The sequence below is a fragment of the Capricornis sumatraensis genome, chromosome 12, assembly GCF_032405125.1.
Source record: "Capricornis sumatraensis isolate serow.1 chromosome 12, serow.2, whole genome shotgun sequence".
Taxonomy (NCBI): Eukaryota; Metazoa; Chordata; class Mammalia; order Artiodactyla; family Bovidae; genus Capricornis; species Capricornis sumatraensis.
Genome location: NC_091080.1, coordinates 59,875,199 through 59,901,957, shown reverse-complemented (window position 1 = coordinate 59,901,957; position 26,759 = coordinate 59,875,199). Strand labels below are relative to the sequence as shown.

General features: G+C 38.7%; 1 protein-coding gene across 3 annotated transcripts in view; it reads left to right on the top strand.

Moving 5' to 3' along the window:
* TBC1D4 (TBC1 domain family member 4) overlaps nt 1-25,678 on the top strand; it is a 216,650-nt gene extending 190,972 nt beyond the window's left edge. For all 3 annotated transcript variants that reach the window (XM_068984279.1, XM_068984278.1, XM_068984277.1), the window contains 6 exons: nt 3,885-4,043; nt 6,826-7,070; nt 12,646-12,805; nt 15,490-15,659; nt 17,339-17,515; nt 23,214-25,678. In XM_068984279.1, the coding sequence (XP_068840380.1) occupies nt 3,885-4,043; nt 6,826-7,070; nt 12,646-12,805; nt 15,490-15,659; nt 17,339-17,515; nt 23,214-23,447 (1,145 nt within the window). In that variant the 3' untranslated portion in view covers nt 23,448-25,678. The remainder of the gene's footprint in view (nt 1-3,884; nt 4,044-6,825; nt 7,071-12,645; nt 12,806-15,489; nt 15,660-17,338; nt 17,516-23,213) is intronic.
* The last annotated feature ends 1,081 nt before the right edge of the window (nt 25,679-26,759 follow it).

Genomic DNA, 26,759 nt, shown 5'->3' with positions numbered 1-26,759 from the left:
AACTTATAAACTTGACTCGTTCCCATTATTTGCTCAGAAGTATTTATTTATATATATATGTTCACCTACATGCATGTGTTTATACAAATCTATATTATTAGTTAGCAATCAGTTGTCCTACCATCTATTTTTTCTTTTGTTTATTTTTGGAACATTGCTTTTATTCAGCCTCATATTGCACTGCCACTTTGTCATATAAAATGACTGACATTTAAACATCTTAAATTTAAAACTAAAACTAACGTGTGAATTGCTTACTTGCAGTTTCTGTGACTCAGATTCAATATATTAAAATGAGAATCTCTATGACCTGCTGGGCATAAAATAAAGATCCCAGTGTAACTTGATCATGAATCTTAAAAGCCTATGATAATGTGAAGCTGTTGCATAATTAAGTTAAAATTAAGATTAATTTTGTAAGATGCTGTGCTTACAAACCTGGTACCTGTTCTTTTCCGTTGAAGATATGGAAATCCCAGAGATTTCCACTGAATGCATTGTTTGGGAGACAAAATAGTGGCTAATCAAATGTGTGTGAGATGTATATCATACTGTTCTTTGGTATGACTTACAGAGAAGTTTTAGAGGTGCTCATCTTCCCATTTCTTATAAAACAGAGTTGAAACTTCTTAGCACTGTGCCCAAAGCTCTCCTTGATCTCTCCTTCTTTCATTTCTCATCTCATTTTCTACCTTTCCCCACCTTGTAGCCTGTGCTCCGAAGATGCTAACTAATTTGCATCCCGGTATGGCACAGGCCATTTCTTTCTTTCTTCCTTTTTTTTTTTTTTAATAAAGATATTCTATATTTTTTAAAAGCTTTGTTTTTGCTTTTCGTATTAACCCTTAGTCTTTTTAAAAAAATTTATTTATTTATTTATTTTTGGTTGCGCTGGGTCTTCATTGCTGCGCACAGGCTTTCTCTAGTTGTGGTGAGCAGGGACTATTCTGTAATTGTAGTGCATGGGTTTCTCATTGTTACGGCTTCCCATTGCAGAGCATGGGTTCTAGGGTACTGGGCATCAGGAGTTGTGGCATATGGACTTAGTTACCTCTCAGCACGTGGGGTCTTCCCGGACCAGGGATCCAACCCACGTCTCCTGCATTGGCAGGTGGATTCTTAACACTGGACCACCAGGGAAATCTCACTGGCTCTTTCTTGATTAGATGCTCCAGCTTCCCTTCCCTCCCTCTTCTGTCCTCTCTACCTTCTCCCCATTTCCCAGCTCCCCTTCTTTCCATCACATCTTCTTCTCACTCCTCCTTTATTTCCCCTTTCTCTGCTCCTCTCAGGGCCTCCATACATTCTTCTTGCCAAAGTGATTGCTGCCTACACTCCCAGCCTGGAGAATCCTGTTCTCCCTCAGCTCTCAGTTTAAATACCATTTCCTCCGAGTGCCCCCCCCAAGCCCAAATAAAATAGTTTTGCTGTGTTATTCTTTCTCATGATTTTTTCCCTTTAATTGTCCTTCCCATAGTTTATAATTTTGTATCTATGTGTTTATCTGTTAAATGTTTTCTCACCATTCCCCCCCCCCATACTCCTAACACCTAAGACAGCATCTTACATGTTATTTACTAGATGAATGAAGGTGATGGTGAAGTCGCTCAGTCGTGTCCAACTCTTTGCGACCCCGTGGACTGTAACCTACTAGGCTTCTCCGTCCATGGGATTCTCCAGACAAGAATACTGGAGTGGATTGCCATTTCCTTCTCCAGGGGATCTTCCCGACCCAGGGATCGAACCCAGGTCTGCTGTATTGGAGGCAGACGCTTTAACCTCTGAGCCACCAGGGAAGCCCTAAAAATGAATGCATGAATGAGACTAATGAATGAGACTAATTTTCCTGAGAATGGATTTATTCAGCTCTCAATGATGAGGTTTCTTCAATGCCCTGCTCTATTCTCTGCTGTATGTTAGATGCTCAATAAATATTTAACTAAGGTGAATTACCTGACTTCTCTGGTGGTCCAGTGGTTAAGAATCTGCCTGCCAGTGCAGGAGCACAGATCTGTCCCTAGTCTGGGAAGATTTTACATTCTGTGGGGCGACTATGCCCATGCACCACAACTACTGAGCCCACGCTATAGAGCTAATGCTCTGCAGCAAGAGTAGTAGCCACAGTGAGAAGTGCACACACTGCAACAGAGAAAACACAACTGTTTTCTCGCTGCAGCTGGAGAATGCCTGCATGCAGCAATGAAGACCCAACACAGCCAAAAATGAATAAATTAAGTGAATTACCTTTTTGGAATTGTTATTGGATGGTTAACATAACAGCCCTCTCCTTAACAGTGATCCATTTAATGGGCAAGTTACCCTCTAAAAATGACTTTTTATGTAAGATCATTCATTCATTCAACACATACATAAGTAGCAAGGTATATTCTTGGATTTCATCATTCAGAGATGAAAATATGCTGATTATTCTCAGGGAGTTCACCATTTAAGTGAGGAAACTAGACAGATATACAGATAGACAGATATATAGTACTAACTGTAATCCAATATGCTAATATTACAGTCTGAGTCACATAGTATGTGAGAAGGGAGTCTTACTCCTAGAGATGTTAGGGAGAGTTTCTGCAGAAGAATGGCATACAGGCTCATTCCTGAAAGACAAATGGAGAAATACTAGGTGATCAACTGGAGGAGCTTGGAATTCCATAAAGGTAACAGTAGAAACAAAAAACTGGAGGTCTGACAATAACCATAAGCTTCTTGAGTATGTGAATACTTAGTGTATACTTAATATGGCAGGGAATGGGAGGTAATGGAACTAAAAATAGTAGTTTCAAGGAATACCCTGTGGAGGACCTTATAATTCATGTTCAGGAGCCTGGAGTGTAGTTTTTGGACAAGAATACTTTCAGCTTCTGCAGACTGTGACACTGCATTCCAAAAAGATTAGTGCCATTAAACCTTCCTCTACCCAGCTAGAACTCAGGAACCTATCCCATATCTAGTCTTCTTGGACTGAAAGCAGTGAAATAAAGTTACCTTTCCTGCAGAGAATTGAATTATGTCCCTCCCAGTGCTTTACTTCATGTCCCTTAGCATAAAAAACATAGTTTTAACATACTTTGAATTGCTTGTTTTTGGTTTTCAAGGACACTGGAGTTACTATTTCATTATATATGAATGAAGGAAGCATTGTATAGCCTAGCTACTTTCTTCTCAAAGGCTAAGTGACATTCTGGAGCACTCCCTTTGTATTGTATTTACCATTTTTATTTCATTTTTTTGTGGACCATAAAAATGCTATTTAATTCTCTTTTACAAAGTTACTTTTTAATGACAGATGTTTAGAAATCAGAGTATGAATATTAGCATTTGTTACTAGCTTCAAACCAAATAAAAGGTGAAAATAAACAGTCATACATTTCAGTATTTTAGAATTTGGCCTCTGAAACTAGAGTTTGGATTCTCAACTGCACTAGCTATGAGAACCTGGGAAGTGACTTAGCCTCTTTCTGCCTCAGCTCTGCCATCTGTAAAGTATAGATAGTAGTAATTACCTGTCTCATTAAGCACCTGTGAATAGTTGAGGTGCAGTTTCTGTAATTGCAATGCTTAAAAGCTACACCTCCTCAATACATGTTGTATTAGGCTCTCAATCAGTAGTGGCTGGTGTTCTTGTTAATATTGCCATTATTTTCCTCATTATTTGAGGGTTTCTTTTGTAAGGCAGCAGCTAGAGGATTAAATCTGTCAAAATATGCTTGCATACTGTGTGGTTAGCATGGGACACAGGACACGTGTATGTATGGCTGTGTGTATGTAGTAGTATGGCTGCCTATTTGAAGCATTATAGTTAATCAGTTGTGATTTAGGAACATCACTCCAGTCTTCAAGGCCTTGCTTTCTTATCTCTTTGATTGCAGGTGTTCCCAAAAGTCGACGAGGAGAAATCTGGCAGTTCCTAGCTTTGCAATATCGTCTGAGACACAGATTGCCTAATAAACAACAACCTCCCGACATATCCTATAAAGAGCTTTTAAAACAGCTCACAGCTCAGCAGCATGCTATCCTCGTGGATTTAGGTATGTCTGCCGTATTGATTCTAATTTATGAAAGTAAACAATAGGTCCTTTCATTGAGTTTTTTTTTTTTTTTTAATTTTGTTCTTGGTGTTGATAAAGATAATCTGTTAGTCTGCAAAGTTGCTGACTTTGTTCTTTCCTGAGGGCATATCGGCTTTATGTCTGGTTGAAGATACCCTGAATGCCTGCATGTGGAGTGAAGTCTTTATCCTCGACTTTGTACTCTGAAAAGAGTCATCTTGTATTTGAATCATTATAAAGGTCATGTTCTCAGGTGCTCTCAGTTCTTGTTTTTTGAACAACTGACTTTTCTTTGAGATAGACAATTACTATTTCAGTCAGCAGTGGTCTTGAAATAGGCTAGAGCAGGTTTAAAGGGGCACCAGAAAATTTAACAAAGTCTACTAAGTATTCCTGGACATATTGCTGAAAACAAGCTTTTGAATAAGCCTTTAAAAAGCAATACAGTATGTGGTTAGGTTGTGGAAAATTATGAATACATCTTTGGAGGATGAAATAGGAATTAACTGTCCTACTGTTATGTGAATTTCCAGAATTTATGGCAGCATTATAAAGTCACCCTTTTAAAAGCTGAGTTTCAAATAACTTATGGAAAGCAAAATGGTGTAATAATTTAAAAAATAATGTTGTCTCTAATTTTTCTCTAATGTTACATTCTGTTATTTAAAAATATGCAACTTACTGAATTAAATTGACATTGACATTTGAATTATCTTATATATATCCCTAAAAGTTGATTTATTTAAGGTGGCCAGATATGTTATTTCAGCCCATATGGGAAAACAAGGGATTACTTTACATTGAGAGGTCACTTCATTTCAGGTTGTATAAAAATCACAGGGCAAAACTGACTTCTGCTCCTTTGGATGACAAACAACTTCTGTTGGGAAAAGGCCAATTAAGTTAATATTTTTTGAGCCCAGTAGAATTGAAAAGGAGAATTTTACTGAGAAATTGAAAACTTCATTTTTTGTCCTAATGTTACCACTGAACAGTAGTTTTAGGCAAATTACTTTGCTTCTGAGTTTCAGTCCTCTCTCTTAAATGAGGACAATGAACCAGTCAATCACCGTGAATCCCTGCAGATGTGTAGTTCTGTGACTGGAAACAGATAATGAGTCTAGAAATTGGGATGTCTAATTTAGAGCTAGTCAAGATATCCTAAAAGATAAGGAGATGATGAGATCATGTTACAGGGGAAAAAAAAGCCTGGTCGGAAAAAAATGGAACCAGAATTAATATCTTGGATGGACAGTATATTTATAGTTTTCTGTAGCAAGCATTTTACGTGAAAAAGTAAAATGATAGTTTAAAAAATTGCTTATTTGACTTTGCTCATAGTCATCTGTGTTTCCTTAGCACGTTCTTGTTAATTTCTCATATCTTCCCCTTTATTTGCTCTGCAGAAATAATCTTATCAGTTGCTGGGTGTGTGTGTGGGAGAATCACTTTTAAGCAAATCTGGTGGAAAACATTAAAAAATCTGGCCTTCTTACAAGTTCTAACCATCATAAGTAATCATTGCACAAGGAAGCTAACACTCCCTTCATTTTCATGACACAAGGAAAGTCCCAAACCACTGTATACAGCTTTAGGGGTGAAGATGGGTTTGTTTCAGTGTTTAGTACCAACTTTTTAGTGATCCAGGACTAACTTGCTTGCTGAAGCATCTCTATGGTAATTTTGTACACAGAAGTGAATTTTAGAGGGGAATTTATTTTAAATCAGCTTGGCCCTTCATTATCCTTGACCTTCTTGGATTATACTGAAAATAAAAGAGGTCTGCATGGCTCATGGATCAGTTCAGTTCAGTTCAGTCACTCAGTCATGTCCGACTCATGGATGGAGGTAGTTTAAGAAACAGAAAGCCAAGAATACTTGAAAAGAAAAAAAAAAAACACAAACAAAAACTGGGGCATTTCCTGAATGATAGACTGACTGTAAAAGAAAACAACCCAAAAAAGTCCCTCTTCTGTCATAATATAAGAAAAGAAGAAAGGAATCTGCTATGGACTACTAAGATTTCTTCTTAAATTATATGATACCGTCTGTAGAATTCTGATTTCAGTTGTTGTTCAGTCGCTAAGTTGTGTTCTATTCTTTGTGACCCCGTGGACTGTGGCACACCAGACTCCTCTGTCTTCCAGTATCTCCTGGAGTTTGCTCAAATTCATGTCCATTAAGTCGGGGATGCTATCAAATCATCTCATCCTCAGTCTTCCCCTTCTCCTTTTGTCTTCAATCTTTCCCAGCATCAGGGTCTTTTCCAATGAGTCAGCTCTTTGCATCAGCTGGCTAAAGTACTGGAGCTTCAGCTTCAGTCCTTCCAGTGAATATTCAGGATTGATTTCCTTTAGGATTGAATGGTTTGTTTTCAGTTAGTGGGTGGTTTCTATGTGAACTTAGAATTAACCTTGATTTACAATCAGAATAAGTTTTATATTCTATTTCCTGAGATCTTTTCTGAATATGTCTTTGATTTGTTTATGAACTTTTTTCCCCTAAAAATAAGTGCTTATTAGCATCAGTTATTTGCTCCTCTATCATATACCTGGAGATGGGATGATCTCCATGTATATGATAAGAGGACTTGGGACTCTCTAGAGGGAGAAAGACTCAGTTAGAGGGGTAGGTACTCCAGGCGGTATTCAGTATTGGAAAAGAGTGTTGATTTATTCCTCAAAATTGCTGAATTGCAGTTTCACTCTGGACTCCAAAGCATCAGGGCATCTCAAAAATATTTTTCTTTTTTCTTCTGCAGGGAGAACATTTCCTACTCATCCTTACTTTTCAACACAGCTTGGGGCAGGGCAGCTGTCGCTCTTTAATCTCTTGAAAGCCTACTCATTACTGGACAAAGAAGTGGGTTACTGTCAGGGGATCAGCTTTGTGGCTGGAGTCTTGCTTCTGCACATGAGTGAAGAGCAAGCCTTTGAAATGCTGAAATTCCTCATGTATGACCTGGGCTTCCGCAAGCAGTACCGACCTGACATGATGTCGCTGCAGGTGAGTGGTGGGTCTTCACAAGAAATGGGTAAAAATCTTAGCAGAGCCCTCTTCTGATTTACAGTGAAGATTTAAAGAAATCTGGGCCCATGGTCTTGGAACTTGGATAAACGCAGAGGCATGTTTTAGTTCATGGTTTTAGTGTGGGATTTGCGATTTTGCTAAACCGGTAAGTGTATGACACCCATAGGCAGAGTAACTTTTTCATAGTTTCTGAAGCAGATAAATAAGCCATTTGCATGTGTCCGCAAGTCCCTATTTCCTAAGCATACCAGTTGCCTGGAGAAAGTATCATCTTTGCTCACTTTCCCTCACCTTATCAGTTGAAAAGAATCATAGATATTTTATTTAAAATCTAAAACTATAATGCCTTATTCTTTTGCTTTGAGTGCATCAATGGCAAATATATATACTGTGTTTCTTCTCAAACTTTCTGTCTCCGTCCACCTTAAGAGCAGACAGGGCTTTATAGCGGAAAACGTGTTTGGCGTCAGTGGCACTTTTTCACTCTGCTTTTCTTACGTTCTGAAGAAGAACATTAAGATTTTTCAGTTAAGTAGTGTATTCACTGCCATTATTACATTTCAAACTTTCTGTTTATACATTTCTCCTCACTAGTTTAAACTTCACTTTCCTTAACTTGATGTTTTGTAACAAAAAGTTCAAATTTTCACTGTAGATAGGATATCTTAAACAACCACTACCTTGCAATTTAAAGCTTTCAGACATAAAAATATAAAGAAAGGCTTTAAGGAGAAAAATGTGTCAGGGTTCTCCTCCCGTGAAATGAGGTAGACATGATGCTGAGTTCGTCATAATATTATGCTTTAGATAAGAACTAAAATATTTTAAAGTGCTTTTAAAATATACTTTTTACTGGTTCCCAGTGATCAGTATTTGCATGTAGTATTTCAATCTTACCAATCCTTGGGCAAAGTGATACTTTATTTTCACTCTATGAATGTTATAGTAAGTGGCGTTTTCTTGAGAGGATGAGTAGAGAGGGAGTGCTCCATTTTTTAATACTTCTTCAAGATGGAATTTTTGGCAGGGAGATAGGGTTTTGCTCTCAATGTTGGGTTTCAGCTGTCAGTTCTTATGAAGGGTATACAGAAATTCTGATTTCAGGGTAGTAAAATCAAATACAGTGATTCATGAAAGTGAACGTCTCTCAGTCGTGTCCAACACTGTGACCCCATGGACTTACACAGTCCGTGGAATTCTCCAGGCCAGGATACTGGAGTTGGTAGCCTTTCCCTTTTCCAGGGGACCTTCCCAGCCCAGGAATCAAACCCAGGTTTCCTGGAATTGCAGGTGGATTCTTTATGATCTGACAGTTGATTCCTAGTTGATGACTATTCGTAGGTCTATAAACATTCCGCAAGTGAAATAGTAATGACTATGGAAGGTTTTATTTTTTACTTTATTTCTAAACAGTTTACTGTGCCATATTGTATAGGAAGCATTTGGTACCCTTGTAAGATTTCAGTAGCTTTGATTTTCAGAAGTAACAGTTTGGAATCTGCCATTAAAATTTCAAAGAAAGGAGTCGCATGGTCTTGATTCATAAATTAAAAGGGTAGATACAGACATCACTTAAAAAATGCAACCTTCTTCCAATTTGAAGAACTTACTCATCAATTTGACATTATAAAAATTCATATACACTGGATTTATATGTTGATTTAATATGACCCTCAATTACCAAGAAATATTTCCTGTCCACAGTTATGAAAATGAAGATGTTTAAGAATCTTTGGGGACAGTGTTCTTAGAGGCCATGAGACTGGGAATCTTAACGGGAAATAGAGCCTTTTGATCTGTAAAGTGAGATGCAATACTTTCCTACTTTCTAGAACAGAAAGTGTTTCTTTTTCAATCAGCATGATGTTCAGAACTGGAAGTGGCAACAGGCTTAGGATCACTTGATAGGACTTCTGATTACCTGCACGGTGTGAGCTTGGGCACAGCAGTTCAGTTCAGTTCAGCCGCTCAGTCATGTCTGACTTTTTGCAACCCCATGGACTGCAGTACACCAGGCTTCTCTGTCCATCACCAACTCCCAGGGCTTACTCAAACTCATGTCCATTGAATCGGTGATACTATCCAATCATCTCATCCTCTGTCGTCCCCTTTATCCCACCTTCAATCATTCCCAGCACCAGGGTCTTTTCAAACGAGTCCATTCTTTGCATCAGGTGGACAGACTATTGGAGTTTCAGCTTCAGCATCAATCCTTCCAATGAATATTCAGGACTGATTTCCTTTAGGATGGACTGGTTGGATCTCCTTGCAGTCCAAGGGTCTCTCAAGAATCTTCTCCAACACCACAGTTCAAAAGCATCAATTCTTCAGCATTCAGCTTTCTTTATAGTCCAACTCTCACATCCATACATGACTATTGGAAAAACCAAAGCTTTGACTAGATGGACCTTTGATGGCAAAGGAATGTCTCTGCTTTTTAATATGCTGTCTAGGTTGGTCATAATTTTTCTTCCAAGGAGCAAGCGTCTTTTAATTTCATGGCTGCAATCACCATCTGCAGTGGTTTTAGAGCCCCCCAAAATAAAGTCTCTCACTCTTTCCACTGTTTCCCCATCCATTTGCCATGAAGTGATGGCACCAGATACCATGATCTTAGTTTTCTGAATGTTGAGTTTTAAGCCAACTTTTTCACTCTCTTTCATTTTCATAAAGAGGCTCTTTAGTTCTTTTTCACTTCCTGCCATAAAAGTGGTGTCATCTGCATATCTGAGGTTATTGATATTTCTTCCAGCAGTCTTGATTCCAGCTTGTGCTTCATTCAGTCCAGCATTTCTCCTGATGTACTCTGCATATAAGTTAAATAAGCAGAGTGACAATATACAGCCTTGACGTACTCCTTTCCCAATTTGGAACCAGTCCTTTGTTCCATGTCCAGTTCTAACTGTTGCTTCTTGACCTGCATACAGATTTCTCAGGAGGCAGGTCAGGTAGTCTGATATTCCCAACTGTTGAAGAATTTTCCAGTTTGTTGTGATCCACACAGTCAAAGGCTTTGGCATGGTCAATAAAGAAGAAGTAGATGTTTTTCTGGAACTCTCTCATTTTTTCAGTGATTCAATCAATGTTGACAATTTGATCTCTGGTTCCTCTGCCTTTTCTAAAACCAGCTTGAACATCAGGGAGTTCACGGTTCATGTATTGCTGAAGCCTGGCTTAGAGAATTTTGAGCATTACTTTACCAGCGTGTGAGATGAGTACAATTGTGTGGTAGGTAGTTTGAGCGTTCTTTGGTATTGCCTTTCTTTGGGATTGGAATGAAAACTGACCTTTTCTAGTCCTATGGCTACTGCTGCATTTTCCAGTTTTGCTGGCATATTAAGGGCAGCACTTTCACGGCATCATCTTTTAGGATTTCAAATAGCTCAACTGGAATTCCAGTACCTCCACTAGCTTTGTTAATATTGATGCTTCCTAAGGCCCACTTGACCTCACATTACAGGATGTCTGGCTCTAGGTGAGTGATCACACCATCATGATTATCTGGGTCATGAAGATCTTTTTTATATATTTCTTCTGTGTATTCTTGTCACCTCTTCTTAATATCTTCTGCTTCTATCCTACCATTTCTGTCCTTTATTGAGCCCATCTTTGGATGAAATGTTCCCTTGGTATCTCTAATTTTCTTGAGATCTCTGGTCTTTCCCATTGTATTATTTTCTTCTATTTCTTTGCATTTATCATGGAGGAAGGCTTTCTTATCTCTCTTTGCTATTCTTTGGAACTCTGCATTCAAATGAGTATATCTTTCCTTCTCACTAGCAGGCACTCACCTTATCTGTAAAATGAGGAGGTTGAGGGCTCTTTTAACTATGGACAGCCCATCATATTTGTGTCTGCTGTTTTCTATGCTAAGTGTAAAGCATCTTTTTATCTGAAGTCTTTGGTCTCTGCTTCTCCCCGACTCTCTGCATCTCCCTTCCTCCAGTTCTGTCTCTTCCATTGGAAGATTTTCATGTTATCTCTAAGGTAGAATTGAAAAATTGTGTATTATTAGCAAATGGCATCTTGTTATGAAAGTTTCCTTGGAAGGAAGACTGAATTATATTTTATTTGTCAAAAGAAATTTAATGTAAATATACCTTGATGTAAGAAATATTCTTAACCCCCAGTTTAGAATGTAGGGAAAAAATAAGGTTCTACTAAAAAAAAAAACAAAAAACATATTGCTTCTGTGTTAAGATATTGGATGAACAAGGACAGAATGTTTTTGATGATAGGCTTTCTTTTTATTCTGCTATAGATATCTTTGTTTTTTGTACTACCAACAACACCAATACTTAGAGCCCAGTATTTCTAGTTTCCAAACTGTATGTGGCCTAATAGAAATAAATTTACGATGTTTTTTCAACATGACTTAATGAGATTATAATCTCATTTTTTAAACCTCTTTGCTTGACTGCTGCTAAACTTATTTTATGACTTCCAGTGGCTCTTTAATTCTTTCCTTTTACAGTTTGTGTGGAACCTTAGTTACCACAGACAGAGATCAAACATTTGCTATATTTATGTATAGTACTTTGATTTTTAGTTCTGTGCTCTGAAAAACAGTTGAATTCATAATATAGTTGGTTATTTTAAGCCATTTTTATACTACTTAAGAATGATATTTTGATGATATCTAGAGAAAGAAGTTCTGCTAGATTTAGGAAAATGTTGAATGTATTTCACACCAAGAAGTTAAGGTGATGTAACTGATAAAGGACTCATGACTCAATCTGTTACTCTGTAGATAAAATTTTAAATTAAAGCACAAATCATAGATTTGTTTATTATTTGCTACTGCTTTACTTTTAACTACCCAAATGTAAGACTTTAAAAGTTACTATAAGCTGTCTTTATAATATTTTTTTAAATATGAATAACCAGCTCAGTAGCTAAGTGAAATAATTTCTTTCAGTACTTATATAAACATTCGGACTGCACTTTTTGCTTTAATCTCCTGTGTCAAGAGAAACTGTGCTGCTGGAATATCTTAGATATTAGAAATCACAGTTCAGGGTTCTGGCTCCTTAACCTTCTAAGCCTGACAGTATCCTAGCAGTGCAGATTGCCTGGTGGGTTCTGTCATAAATCCAGTGCTGGACCCAGCAAAGAGAGACAAGGTCTTGCTTCTGAATTAGATGTGGTAGATTCTCTTGAATGGAAGCTTTTCTGGAACTGGTCTGAAATTAGAATGGACCTTCCATGAGAGTCCTGAGCCAGGACGGTTCTGACTAAATTCCAAAAGCCATACCTTCCTACAGGAGGAATAATTACCATTTCCATGTATATATGGTGATACCAAAACACACGTGTTGGAGAAATGTGCTCTCTAGTCATAGATGGACTTACAGTGACTTGCTTTGTGATCTCGTTAAATGAACTTGGATCTGTCAGCTTTAACATAATAATAAAACAATATTGCTTTTGTTTCTCTAATATACCTGAGTTAGTTATTAAATATTAGAGTAATGAAATTAAACAGTATTTATTTTATGTGTACTCAGATAAATGCATAATATTTTATTTTTCTTCTCCAAATTAACTTTAGATTCAAATGTACCAGCTGTCCAGGCTCCTTCATGATTATCACAGAGATCTCTACAATCATCTTGAAGAAAATGAAATCAGCCCCAGTCTTTATGCTGCCCCCTGGTTCCTCACATTGTTTGCCTCTCAATTTCCATTAGGATTTGTAGCCAGAGTGTTTGGTAAGAGATGCCAATGATTAATTGAAACAGCATTATTTATTCCAAGGGGTATACTTCTAGCCATAAGGTGCTCCAATTGTTTTATCTAGCATCGTGTCACAGAATCACAAATTGCTAATGGAATTTAATAAATGTGCCTGGCTCCATTCTGAGAGTAATTTGAAACCATTTTAGTCTTAAATTGAAATGCAAAGGGAAAGAAGAGTTGAGCTCCTGTATTTGAGTAAACTATAATGGAATTCTTATTTTCATTTATACCTAAAAAAATCACAGTATAATTAAAAAAAAAATGAACTAAGGAATTCTACTGTATAATTTTTTCAGATATTTATGCACATCTTTCCTATCTTTTTTATTTTTCCTTCCCCATTGTCCTCTTCAACCTGGATTTAAAGCACAGAGAAACAGCATGTTCTCTGACTGGGTTAATGGAAGCAACCTCTTTCAATGTTGTTTCTAATGGCACTTGTTAATGTGACTTTTTATTGTTAACAAGGTAATTGGAATTCCTGTTTTATTGCTCTAAGTGCCCTCCTATCAAGCCAGTATAGAGGTGGTGCCCATCTCTAACACTGGGTGCACAGCTGGTTGGACCCAGGGCAAGTTGTTGAGTTGCTGCTTTGCTCCACAGTGTAGTAAAAAGAGAGTGTGACACAGCTTATGTTACCTTATGAGGCTTTTAAGTCTATCACACCTCTTCAGTTAGGTTTGTCTAAATCTGTTATTTAAAAAGCAAACCATCTTTTTAAAAACTACTCTTTAGCAGAGGTTTATTCTAATGTTGAGAGCTTGATGACCTCAGAAGAGGCTTCCAGTTTTTCTGTTCCACTCATCTATCTGGTACCCGTGGTGCAAGTAGACAGTATTTATATCTTTGCTTTTGCTAAATTGGAGCTTTTGGTCAAATTTTAAGTATTGGCCTGTTTGTAGGTCATTACCAGGATTGAAAAAAAAATGAACTAAAATAGAATAAAGAGAATATATCAGGGAAAAAAAAAGTTATTTGGAGAAACTTCAAATTTGAAGATATATCCTCCTCCAGGGGATCTTCCCAACCCAAGGATTGAACCCAGGTCTCCTACATTGTGGCCAGATTCTTTACCATTTGAGCTACCAGGGAAGCCTGAAGATATAGTAATACATGTAATATGTATACATAACACCAGATTGCCATCTATGGGGTCGCACAGAGTCGGACACGACTGAAGCGACTTAGCAGCAGCAACACCAGATTACAGTGTACTGTGTCCTTCTTACTAGGGGCTGTGGCTTTAAAAATTAGACACTGCATTAGTGCTGATACAATTTGTAGGCAAAGTGCAGCAAAAGAGTAAAACAAGGATGCCCAGAATCAAATATTTACCAAATTTCCATATTTTTATTGAGCATACACGATTGCTTTTTCTCCAGGGAAGTTTTCTTTGGAGCTTGGGTTTCTCTTTATAGGTCTTCTATGAATCCTTTCATTTATATATGTCCTTATCAGGAAATAGCTTATCAGATCTAAAATGATATTTAGGGTATCTCTCTCTGACTTACCCTAGGACGCTTGATATCTGAATTCAGGAAACATATCTCCCCAGTCATCTGTTTTTTGCTAAGAGAATATGAATGATGCTGTCAGCTCTACAGTAGCCACTCCATTCTTAGAACTGAGTGAAGAAGAGACTGTCAGCAAAGGGAAAGATGTGTGAGCAAGAAGAATGACCGTGTTTGAAGTGATTGTTTCATGGTTCCCTCATTTTTAACAACCCCCTCTTGTTTATTACTGACTACAGAATGGCATGGATTGAGAGGAATGCTCATACAAAAGTACTTGGTACTTTTCAAAACTATTGTGTGTTTACATTTGTATGGAGCAAAGTTCAGAGTTAGGGTGAAGCTCTGGTGGCTCAGACGTAAAGCGTTTGCCTGCAATGCAGGAGACCCAGGTTTGATCCCTGGGTCAGGCAGATCCCCTGGAGAAGGTCATGGCAACCCACTCCAGTACTCTTGCCTGGGAAAATCCCAAGGACAGAGGAGCCTGGTGGGCTACGGTCCATGGGGTCACAAAGAGTTGGACAGGACAGAGCACCTTCACTTTCACTTTCAGAGTTAGGGTAGCCTTTTTTTTCTGTTCTGATTTAGGTTATACCCTGATTTTGATTTTTCTTTTAAAGTTTTTTTGTCTTTAATTTTTTTCCCTAGTACAGGTTTAATTACATATTAACTGGTTCTTGTAGTTTTATATTATGGTAATGAGAGTTTAAATAATCCTAAACTATTGATTATGTTGACTTGTTTTTGTATTCTCCTCATGAAGAAAATCTAAATATCAGTCTCTGTTAAATTTGCAACTGCTGCTGCTGCACTAAAAATTATAAATATGTGGACAAACAAATATACAATTTATCTTTTTCTTTTTACATTGACCTTATCTGAGGTTCCTAAATAAGTAAGAAGAATAGTTAAACAACTCATTATTTGTTTTTGTCATATTATTATTTAATTCAAACTAGGTTATTTTGACCAGTTTTATTTTTTAAAATATCCTGTGGTTTTGTTGCAGTAATTAAAACAACCACCATACACACACACACATACACACAACAATGCAAAAAACCACATTAACACACAGAGGTCACGTTTTACAATAGTAGAGGCATCATTTTGATCATGAAAATTATATATCTTTTTTTTTTCAGATATTATTTTTCTTCAGGGAACTGAAGTTATATTTAAGGTTGCCCTAAGCCTGCTGAGCAACCAAGAGACACTCATAATGGAATGTGAAAACTTTGAAAATATTGTTGAATTCCTTAAAATCACTCTCCCCGATATGAATTCATCTGAAATGGAAAAAATAATTACCCAGGTATGATTTAAATGGTAATAATAAGGTACAAGATTATATAGCAGTTTCTCTACTAATTATATTATTAAATGTTTTAGCATAAACATGTGTTTTGCTTGACCATTTTTAAATTTGATCAGATACATTTTACCTAGAAATGAAACTATTGTGTAATTTCTCCTTGTGACATTGTGTGGCTGTGCCCAGGCAAGGTGATTCAGTCCTTGCCTGTGATGATTCATGAGTTTTTCAATTTAGATCGGTGGTAAGACTGAAGATAGAGCTTAGAGAGTTCAGTTTAGTTCAGTTCAGTCGTTCAATTGTGTCTGACCCTTTGCGACTCCATGAATCGCAGCACATCAGGCCTCCCTGTCCATCACCAACTCCCGGAGTTCACTCAGACTCACGTCCATCGAGTCAATGATGCCATCCAGCCATCTCATCCTCTGTCGTCCCCTTCTCCTCCTGCCCCCAATCCCTCCCTGCATCAAAGTCTTTTTCCTCTTACAATCTCTAATTATACTGTACATGCTGTTGTGTAATGATTTTTTATTAAAATATTTGTAGAGTATTGGACATTTTTGCATGCCAATAAATATCTCAATGCTCTCATTTTTAAGGGTTGTATAGTATAGTCATACTGTGTTCATACTCACTGGGTAGGGGTAAAAAAAGATGCTTATTTAAAAAGAATAACAATATTGTCACGAAATATCATTTCAATTCTAAGATTTTAGTATCTCTAATAGTAGTAGTGCAAGTAAGTCAGTGAGATTTTTTGTGGTTTCTTCTCTCCCAACAGCGTTAGTGTGGATACCAATGCTTAAATGGCAACTCACTTTCTCTTGCAAGTTTAGACTAAGGAGGAGTTACTTGTTCTCTAACTTTGAAGCAAACTGTCTTCCTAATGGTGACAATATGGGAGAGCAGAGGCAGCTGCAATTAAACAGCTCTATACAGTGCCCAGTTCCCAAGTGGCTCAGTGCTACAGAATGCACCTGCCAATGCAGGAGATGCGGGTTTGATCCCTGCGTCGCGAACATCCCCTGGAGAAGGAAATGGCAACCCACTCCAGTATTGTTGCCTGGAAAATCCCATGGACAGAGGAACAGTCCATGGTGTCACAGAGTTGGACACCACTGACTGATTGAATACGTATGTATAGTTTCCATGGTGTGCAATTTTAAGATTCTCTCTCTGGTAGGATATGTTAGTGAATTCTAAGAGACTTGTATGGATTAGAAAATGGATGAAAATATTTAGTACAAGCCCTTTCTACCTCCTTGACAAATAATTAGAAGGGCTTTTGATCTTACTATTATAGAACTGCCCTATGCAGTTTTGTTTATTAACCAGCAAAGATGATCTCCAACTTGTAAAAGGGTTACTCAGTTACTCATGTGTATCTGGTAGGCAACATTTTGGGAGACCATTCCTAGATTATGTATATTTTAGTTGCAAAATATCTTTGGACATTAACTTCTCTAGTGTCTTGGCCTTGTCATGAAAATGTTTCAATTGTATAGAAATCATCTGTTTGTCCTTATTTGACAGTCACACTTGTTACAGTTCCCTTTGTTTGGTATGTCATGCTGTTCCTCATTAAGAAGTATTGGGAAATCTACATGAAGTACCTTAGATACACAGATGTATCTTTGTGTACATCCTGAAGGTCAGACTGACCCCTGTTTTCACTGCAGGTTTTTGAGATGGATATTTCTAAACAGTTACATGCCTATGAGGTGGAGTATCACGTGCTACAGGATGAACTTCAAGAATCTTCCTATGCTTGCGAGGAGAGTGAGCCCATGGAGAAGCTGGAGAGGGCCAACAGCCAACTGAAAAGACAAAACATGGACCTTCTAGAAAAGTTACAGGTAAAGAGATGACGATTTGACCATAAAAGCTGTTGAGTGCCTCCTCTCCTGCATAGAACCATCCCAGGAAGGATAGAGCTGTGCTGTAGATTGAGCCATTGCAGACTGTTGACCTGTGTATCAGATTGTGTCCAAGTGCCCTGGGGGCTACAAATGCACAGGCTGATTTAAGTATCAGTTGGGAGAGAAAATCTCCTCTCATAAAATAATTAAATGGCAGTTCAGAGCAGAATCTGATTCAAAACTTACTGGGTTTTGAATGTTTGGTTTAAGTTCAAGTTGGGAGGGATTGACTAGAGGGAACTGGGAAAGCTCTGGAGGTCTTGGGGCTTGAGCTGGACTCTAGAGGCTTGATGGGAGGAATGAGTGAGGAGTGGGGAGTGTTGAAAGCTAGATAATATGGCAGAACTTAGAGGAAACTTAAATCCACTTAAGATTTACATTGGGGAGAAGTGGGGTAAACATGATGGAGGTGGATTTGTAAATAACTTTCAAGGTCAAGAAGAAGAACACAGCTTTAATCATGTTGAGAGAGAAATCTCTCAAAATTTTTGAACCGTACTTTAGGAAGATCAGTCTGGAAAAACCTTGATGAGGACAGATTAGAATGGGGAGAGAAGGTAGGGAGACCAGCTAGCAATTATTTGTAGAAATCTGATTGGGGAAGATGGGAACTGTCTAGAGTAAAACTCACAGAAATGGAAAGAAGAAAACTGAATTAAAACAGGTAACATGTAATCCTTGCCATGAAGAAATTTGCAGCTGATAGCTTAATGTGTTGATCTCCAAAGAAGATTTAGCCAGGGCCCAGGCTTGATCCTTCAAGAGCTTTTGTGTACCAGAGTTTTATTAAAGTGAAAAAGGGACAGGGAAAGCTTCTGACATAGACATCAGAGGGGGCCTGAGAATGCCCCCCTTACTAGTTTCAGCAAGGGAGTTATATACTTTTTCAATTGGTTATTACAGTAAATCAAAAGAACGTCTCAAGGTTGTAAAGGTCTTACCAGATCCACTCCCACAATTTACATTTTAAAATAACAGGATTGGGGCTAACAATAGAAAGAAAGGTCTTACCAGACCCACTCCCATAATATACATCTTAAAATAACAAGATTAGTCAGAATCTTGTTAAGGAGTTCTTGTTAAGGAGAAACATGTCCTGAGCAAGATACATTGTTATATTGGCTAAGACAAAGCAATGTAGAAAAAAATGTTCCGTTCCTCCCTGTCTCCTTGAGAGTCTCAGACCCCTTTCTCCTTCTCTAAGGCCTTGGACCCTTCTTCCTCAAGGGCCCTGGACTCCTTATCAACCTACCTAAGGATGAGCTCTCTCATAGTTACTTCAGAATATAAGTTCAGTTCAGTTCAGTTGCTCAGTCATGTTCGACTCTTTGCGACCCCATGAATCACAGCATGCCAGGCCTCCCTGTCCATCACCGACTCCCAGAGTTCACTCAGACTCATGTGCATCGAGTCAGTGATGCCATCCAGCCATCTCATCCTCTGTCGTCCCCTTCTCCTCCTGCCCCCAATCCCTCCCAGCAGCAGAGTCTTTTCCAATGAGTCACCTCTTCACATGAGGTGGCCAAAGTACTGGAGCTTCAGCTTTAGCATCATTCCCTCCAAAGAAATCCCAGGGCTGATCTCCTTCAGAATGGACGGGTTGGATCTCCTTGCAGTCCAAGGGACTCTCAAGAGTCTTCTCCAACACCACAGTTCAAAAGCATCAATTCTTCAGCGCTCAGCCTTCTTCACAGTCCAACTCTCACATCCATACATGACCACAGGAAAAACCATAGCCTTGACTAGACGGACCTTAGTTGGCAAAGTAATGTCTCTGCTTTTGAATATGCTATCTAGGTTGGTCATAACTTTTCTTCCAAGGAGTAAGCATCTTTTAATTTCATGGCTGCAGTCACCATCTGCAGTGATTTTGGAGCCCCCCAAAATAAAGTCTGACACTGTTTCCACTGTTTCCCCATCTATTTCCCATCAAGTGATGGGACTGGATGCCATAATCTTCGTTTTCTGAATGTTGAGCTTTAAGCCAACTTTTTCACTCTCCTCTTTCACTTTCATCAAGAGGCTTTTTAGTTCCTCTTCACTTTCTGCCATAAGGGTGGTGTCATCTGCATATATGAGATTATTGATATTTCTCCCGGCAATCTTGATTCCAGCTTGTGCTTCTGACAGCCCCGCGTTTCTCATGATGTACTCTGCATAAAAGTTAAATAAGCAGGGTGACAATATACAGCCTTGACATACTCTTTTCCTATTTGGAACCAGTCTTTTGTTCCATGTCCAGTTCTAACTGTTGCTTCCTGACCTGCATACATATTTCTCAAGAGGCAGGTCAGGTGGTCTGGTATTCCCATCTCTGTCAGAATTTTCCACAGTTTATTGTGATCCACACAGTCAAAGGCTTTGGCATAGTCAATAAAGCAGAAATAGATGTTTTTCTGGAACTCTCTTACCTTTTCCATGATCCAGCGGATGTTGGCAATTTGATCTCTGGTTCCTCTGCCTTTTTGAAAGCCAGCTTAAACATCAGGAAGTTCACGGTTCATGTACTGCTGAAGCCTGGCTTGGAGAATTTTGAGGATTACTTTACTAGCTTGTGAGATGAGTGCAATTGTGTGGTAGTTTGAGCATTCTTTGGCATTGCCTTTCTTTGGGACTGGAATGAAAACTGCCCTTTTCCAGTCCTGTGGCCACTGCTGAGTTTTCCAAATTTGCTGGCATATTGAGTGCAGCACTTTCGCAGCATCATCTTTCAGGATTTGAAATAGTTCAACTGGAATTCCATCACCTCCACTAGCTTTGTTTGTAGTGATGCTTTCTAAGGCCCACTTGACTTCACATTCCAGGATGTCTGGCTCTAGATGAGCGATCATACCATCATGATTATCTGGTCATGAAGATCTTTTTTGTACAGTTCTTCTGTGTATTCTTGCTACCTCTTCTTAATATCTTCTGCTTCTGTTAGGTCCATACCATTTCTGTCCTTTATTGAGCCCATCTTTGCATGAAATGTTCCCTTGGTATCTCTAATTTTCTCTTCAAGATCTCTTTAGAATATAAACTATGTATTTATTTATCAGTGCACTCTTACAAATGTGACAAGTGATTTAGTGTAAAGTAATATTGCACATCTGTAACCTATATGGGGCCTCTCCAGGTGGTGAAAATAATGGCGTTTGCAGGTAAGGGTGGAGAAGGCAATGGCACCCCACTCCAGTACTCTTGCCTGGAAAATCCCATGGATGGAGAAGCCTGGTGGGCTGCAGTCTATGGGGTCGCTAAGAGTTGGACACGACTGAGCGACTTCACTTTGACTTTTCACTTTCATGCATTGGAGGAGGAAATGGCAACCCATTCCAGTATTCTTGCCTGGAGAATCCCAGGGATGAGGGAGCCTGGTGGGCTGCCGTCTGTGGGGTCGCACAGAGTCGGACACGACTGAAGCGACTTAGCAGCAGCAGTAGCAGCAATATTGCACATCTGTAACCTTTATGAAGTATGCTGTAACCTATATGAAGTATCCAAGCCTCAAGGAGTGGGGTTTCCATGTGATCAGAGGAGGGGGAGGTGAGAATGTAAAGCTACCAGGGAGCCAAGAGGTAGGGGATAGGGAGTGTGGGGAGAGGGATTCTGAGTTACAACTTAAGTACCCAATGGCTCCTTGGTTTCTGCTTACCTGTCACTTTGTCAACACTGTATGTCTCCAAAGTAGGGAACACTAAAACCCTGTTTTGATGTGTGGTAACTCCTCTGAAGGATAGCTAGGAGAGTAATAGTTTAGAAATGAGGGGTTTCTAGAATAATTGCTCCCCAAGAAGAAACACTGGCCTCCTTCATTTCATCTATATTAGCTCTGGCCCATAGAACATTTTATGCCTTTTTCTATTCAAAACAATGCCAACAATGTTGTATTAGTGCATTGCTAAAGATCATTTTTTAAACAAGATTTGCAAATAAATTCATCCATACCATTTTTCTACATTCCACATATAAGCAATATTATGTGATACTTGTTTTTGCTCTTTCAAACTGACTTCACTCTGTATGACAGTCTCGAGATCCATCCACATCTCTGCAAATGGTACTATTTTGTTCCTTTTTGTGGCATTGTGTATAGGTGCCACATCTTCTTTATCCATTCCTCTGCTGATGGACATCTAGGTTGCTTCCATGTTCTGGCTATTGTGAATAGTGTGCAATGAACACTGGGTTGTATGTATCTTTTTGAATTATGGTTTTCACTGGATATATGCCCAGGAGTCGGATTGATGGATCATATGGAGGCTCTATTTTTCAGTGTTTTAAGGAACATGTATATTGTTTTCCATAGTGCCTGTACCAATTTACATTCCCACCAACAGTGTGGGAGGGTTCCATTTTCTCCACATCTTCTCCAGCATTTATTTACCAAATTATATCTTTGTGTGAGGTGTTAATTATATGAAAGTGAAAGTTGCTCAGTTGTGTCTGACTCTGTGACCCTATGGACTGTAGCCTACCAGGCTCCTCTGTCCATGGAATTCTCTAGGCAAGAATACCACAGTGGGTAGCCTGTCCCTTCTCCAGGGGATCTTCCAGACCCAGGAATTGAACCGGAGTCTCCTGCCTTGCAGGCAGATTCTTTACCAGCTTAGCTGCCAGGGAAGCCCTCCGGCATTTATTGTTTGTAGATTGTGTGTGTGTGTGTGTGTGTGTGTGTGTGTGTGTGTGTGTGTGTGTGTGTATGTGCGCGTGATGGATACCAAGGTGGAGGATGGGGTGGGGGATGAACTGGAAGATTGGGATTGACATGTATACACTATGGGTACTGTGTACAAAATAGATAACTACTGAGAACCTACTGTATAGCACAGGGAACTCTACTCAGTGCTCTGTGGTGACCTAAATGGGAAGGAAATCCAAAAACAGAGGGGATTTATGTATATGTATAACTGATTCACTTTACAGCAGAAACTAACATAACCTTGTAAAGCAACTATACTCCAATAAAAAATTTTTTAAAAAGAGACAACAGTGTCTATTTTCAGAAAGAAAAATAAACAGGCTGTTGTCCTTTATTACTAGGATGTTTCAGTGATGATTATTTGAACATTTCTTTATTTAGGGAAAGTGGGTTTGCACCTACTTTATGTTATAATGGTTTTTATTAATGGTTACAAATTTTTTCATTCACAGTTCAATGTTGTCATCCCCTCTGGTCCCCAAGTTACGTGGGCACAGTTTTTTACACCTGTAAAAACTGATAAGATCCCACGTATGTGTTGAGCAAACCCTGTATTTCCACGCAGAGGGCAAAAAACCCTCTTTTAACACCTTAGGGCAGTGTCAGGAATCTCCTGTTTTTCCCTGTCAGATTCCAGTCACTCGAGCAGAAGACCTGTGTGTGGAGTGAGTGCCCTCACTCCTGAGGGATGATGATTCAATATTGCATTTTTGGTGTATTAAGTGAAATGAGATGTATTTTGTTATACAAAACTCTAGTTATATTTTTGAGAACCATAAAAAATCGCCATGTCGTGGATGGTTTCAGAGTATTTGCTTCCTATACTAAGATGTACTAAGTAATATGATATGATTAGCTAATATATATAAGTTCTGACTGCTGCTGTGATAATGAACCAAAACCTTCAGATTTTTGATTTGGTGGATTTTGTGTTTCTGTTTTGGCCCCAAACAGATAGCTCATGCTAAAATTCAGACTTTGGAGTCCAACCTGGAAAATCTTTTAACCAGAGAGACCAAAATGAAGTCTTTGATCCGGACTCTGGAACAGGAGAAGATGGCTTATCAGAAGGCAGTGGAGCAGATCTGGAAGCTGCTGCCTGCAGATATTCTAGCCAACTGCGAACCACTGCTGAGGGACTTAAACTGCAACCCTAACAACAAAGCCAAGACAGGAAACAAGCCATGAAGACTTGCCACCTCAGCAGGACGTGACCATTCAAGGATGCTACAGTCTGGAGGAGTCTGCATGCTGCTGGCCCAGCGCTGGCCACCAGAGCTGACAATCACTGAATCAGCTGTGAGCCCGTCAGAGCCAGTGGCCCTTGCTGTCCTCAGAGCATGCCAGTTCTAAACCATTGTACATATGTAGACTGTTTTTTGCTATCCTTGTTGACTATGTACATATATATAAAATGGACATAAAGAGTTCATGCTTTCAGATAAAAGTAGATGCATATTTAGAGCAATTTTTAAAAAAAAGAAATCAAAACTTCATGAAATCCACAACAAAGGGAAGTTAAAATGAAGTTCCCCTTGGACACATGTGACATCTGTTTGTCTTTGTAGTGAAACAAAGCTAGAACATCTTTGTATATTGAAATATACTTGAAAAAAATGAATGTATTTTTTTCTCCAAAGAATGGCATGTTTCACTCAGTGGTGGAGAGGTGGAAACATTTGTGTAACTTTATATGCATCTGTCTTAAAAATCTACTGAGATTATATATATATGAGGAAAATGACTGATTGCCAGTAAATCTCCTCTGAGTTTTTCAGGAAAGTAGGGGCCTTCCCCTGCTGCCTGCTTTGTGCCAATGAGCATGTCACATCTACATGCATTTTGAGTCTGGTCAGGCATTACTTTAGTTGTGTGTAAGGAGGAAACAAGACAGTGGCTGAGTCTGCCCATCCAGCTCAAGGTGAAAGAGAACAGTACTAATTTTCTAGTATATTAGACCAGCGTTTTGTTAAACTAAACATATCAGTCCTTAAAAATTAATTTAGGACCTAAAGTGTCTATCCCTGGAGTAGGAAATGGCAACCCACTCCAGTATTCTTGCCTGGAAAATCTCATGGCCTGAGGAGCCTGGCCGACTACAGTCCATGGGGTCATAAAGAGTTGGACATGGCTGAGCGACTGAGCATACGTTAATTGTCAAGATTAACTTTCTACCTTTTTATTGAAATTTCTCCTGAATGAACTACTTGGTGCCATAGTTAGTGACAAGGATTTGCCATTTCCCACTAAAATGTGGGAACTCTTGTCTCAGTTCTCTCTACCTTAAATGGAGGGTAAGGAAATGCAATTATGATTGGTTTTCTAAAGATGAGAGACTGTGTTGAGATACTTTTTTTTTTTTTTTGTCAATTGACAGGTCTGATAAGGTTGTAATCATCCTCCCCTTCCACATGAGCGTTTATGAGAACTGTGGAGTGTTTAAAACAAACTTGAAATCCATGGGAAGGGAAGGAGAAAGCCTTTCTAAAGCCTACAGTTCTGCATTTGGACTCCTGACTTTCTCAGTCTACAGAGAGATTATAAGAAGACATTCATGCATGCTGGGTGAATGGAAGGAAAGCAATTTTTAACTTACACATGGAATTTCTCCATTTCAGAGATGATTCTATGACAGTGCCTGGGAAAGTGGATGCAGCAATTTTGCCTTTCCAAACAATATTTTTCATCACTGCTTTTTGCAGTACTTGTATTATCAGAGATGGATTATCTGGGATAATTTTCTTCAAAGGGAGTTTGTTATACACAAGCTACAATGTATTACAGAGTAGAAAAGTAAAGCTCTGAAAGTTTCAGAAACGTTTGATGAATGGATAAGGATCTGAACATCCCCTCTCACCCCCACGACCGACCAGTTACTCAGTGGAATGTAGTGACTCAGTGTAGTGTAGTAAATGTAATGTTACAATCAGCACACCCTCTCATCCAGGCAGTTTCTCAGAAGAAAATGAAGTCTTACTAGTAAAGTTAATGTAATTTCTAGATTCTAGAAAATGCTGACCTAATCAGTTGGGGCCACCAACTGTTTTGTTGCTTGGATTTCCCTCAAATTTCTCTATTTGTAGGAGAGGTATTTTTTTATGAGGAATATGATAAATAGCATCTGGTTACTGTCTGGTGATGAAAATTACCTGGTGTGTATGATACACAGGTGGTAGCCAGGGAACCTTCAAGTTGGGAAAAGAAACTTTCTTTCAGTTGTTTGGTTTAAATTTTATTCTGGATCTTCACAGTCAATGTTATCAGTTGTATTTTGGTGTTCAGGGCTTGCCTTGGATGCAATATTTCTTTTGAAAATGAATTTTCTTTTTATTTTGTGATCTTTTAAATGTTGCGCCGATTATGCTTCATGCATTGTTACATCTTCATTTGGTTAATGTAATGTCTAGTTCATTTCCAATAAATACATTGCTGCCTGTTTCCTTGGCTTATTGGTTTTACCTTTGTAATAAGAGAGAAGACCTTGGTTAGAGTCCTTTACAAAATCTGCATGGGTTGGATTGTTGCTACTTAAAATTTGTTCACTGATAATTCTTTGAATCAGAGACAACAAAGATAATTGTTAGAAACATTTATGAAAGTACATTCAGTTCAGTTCAGTCGCTCAGTTGTGTCTGACTCTTTGGGACCCCATGGACTGCAGCACACCAGGCCTCCCTGTCCATCACCAACTCTCAAAGTTTACTCAAACTCATGTCCATCGAGTAGGTGATGCCATCCAGCCATCTCATCCTCTGTCATCCCCTTCTCCTCCTGCCTTCAATCTTTCTCAGCATCAGGGTCTTTTCCAATGAGGCAGTTCTTCGCATCAGGTGGCCAAAGTATTGGAGTTTCAGCGTCTTCTCCAACACCACAGTTCAAAAGCATCAATTCTTTGGTGCTCATCTTTCTTTATAGTCCAACTCTCACATCCATACATGACTATTGGAAAAACCATAGCTTTGACTAGTCAGACCTTTGTTGGTAATGTCTCTGCATTTTAATATGCTGTCTAGGTTGGTTATAGCTTTTCTTCCAAGGAGCAAGCGTCTTTTAATTTCGTGGCTGCAATGAAAGTACATTGTCCGTTACTAATTTTCAGCTGCTTTCCCAATGGAAACTTTTGCTGATAGGTATAAAAAGACAAAAGATAACCATATGGACAGATCTGCATTTACCCCTTTTGTTTTCTGTTTACCCACATAGATGGCAAGTGAGAGAAAGAGGATAAGAAAATACAAAACTAAAATTGAGTTAACTCCTCAGTAAAAAGATTAAGGGCATTTGTTGATAGATATGAGTGTGTTTATATAAAATAGGTATCATCAGAATATTTTCAAGTGTGTTTGTAATTCAATAAATGGATACTGTATCCTTTTGCTAACTATAGGACTAAAACTGAAATATTTTGCACTACATGTAATTAAGCATTTTGAGGAGTCAGTGTAGGCATTAAGTATTAATAGAATGGTCTCTTAAATACTCTACCATGATGTATCACTC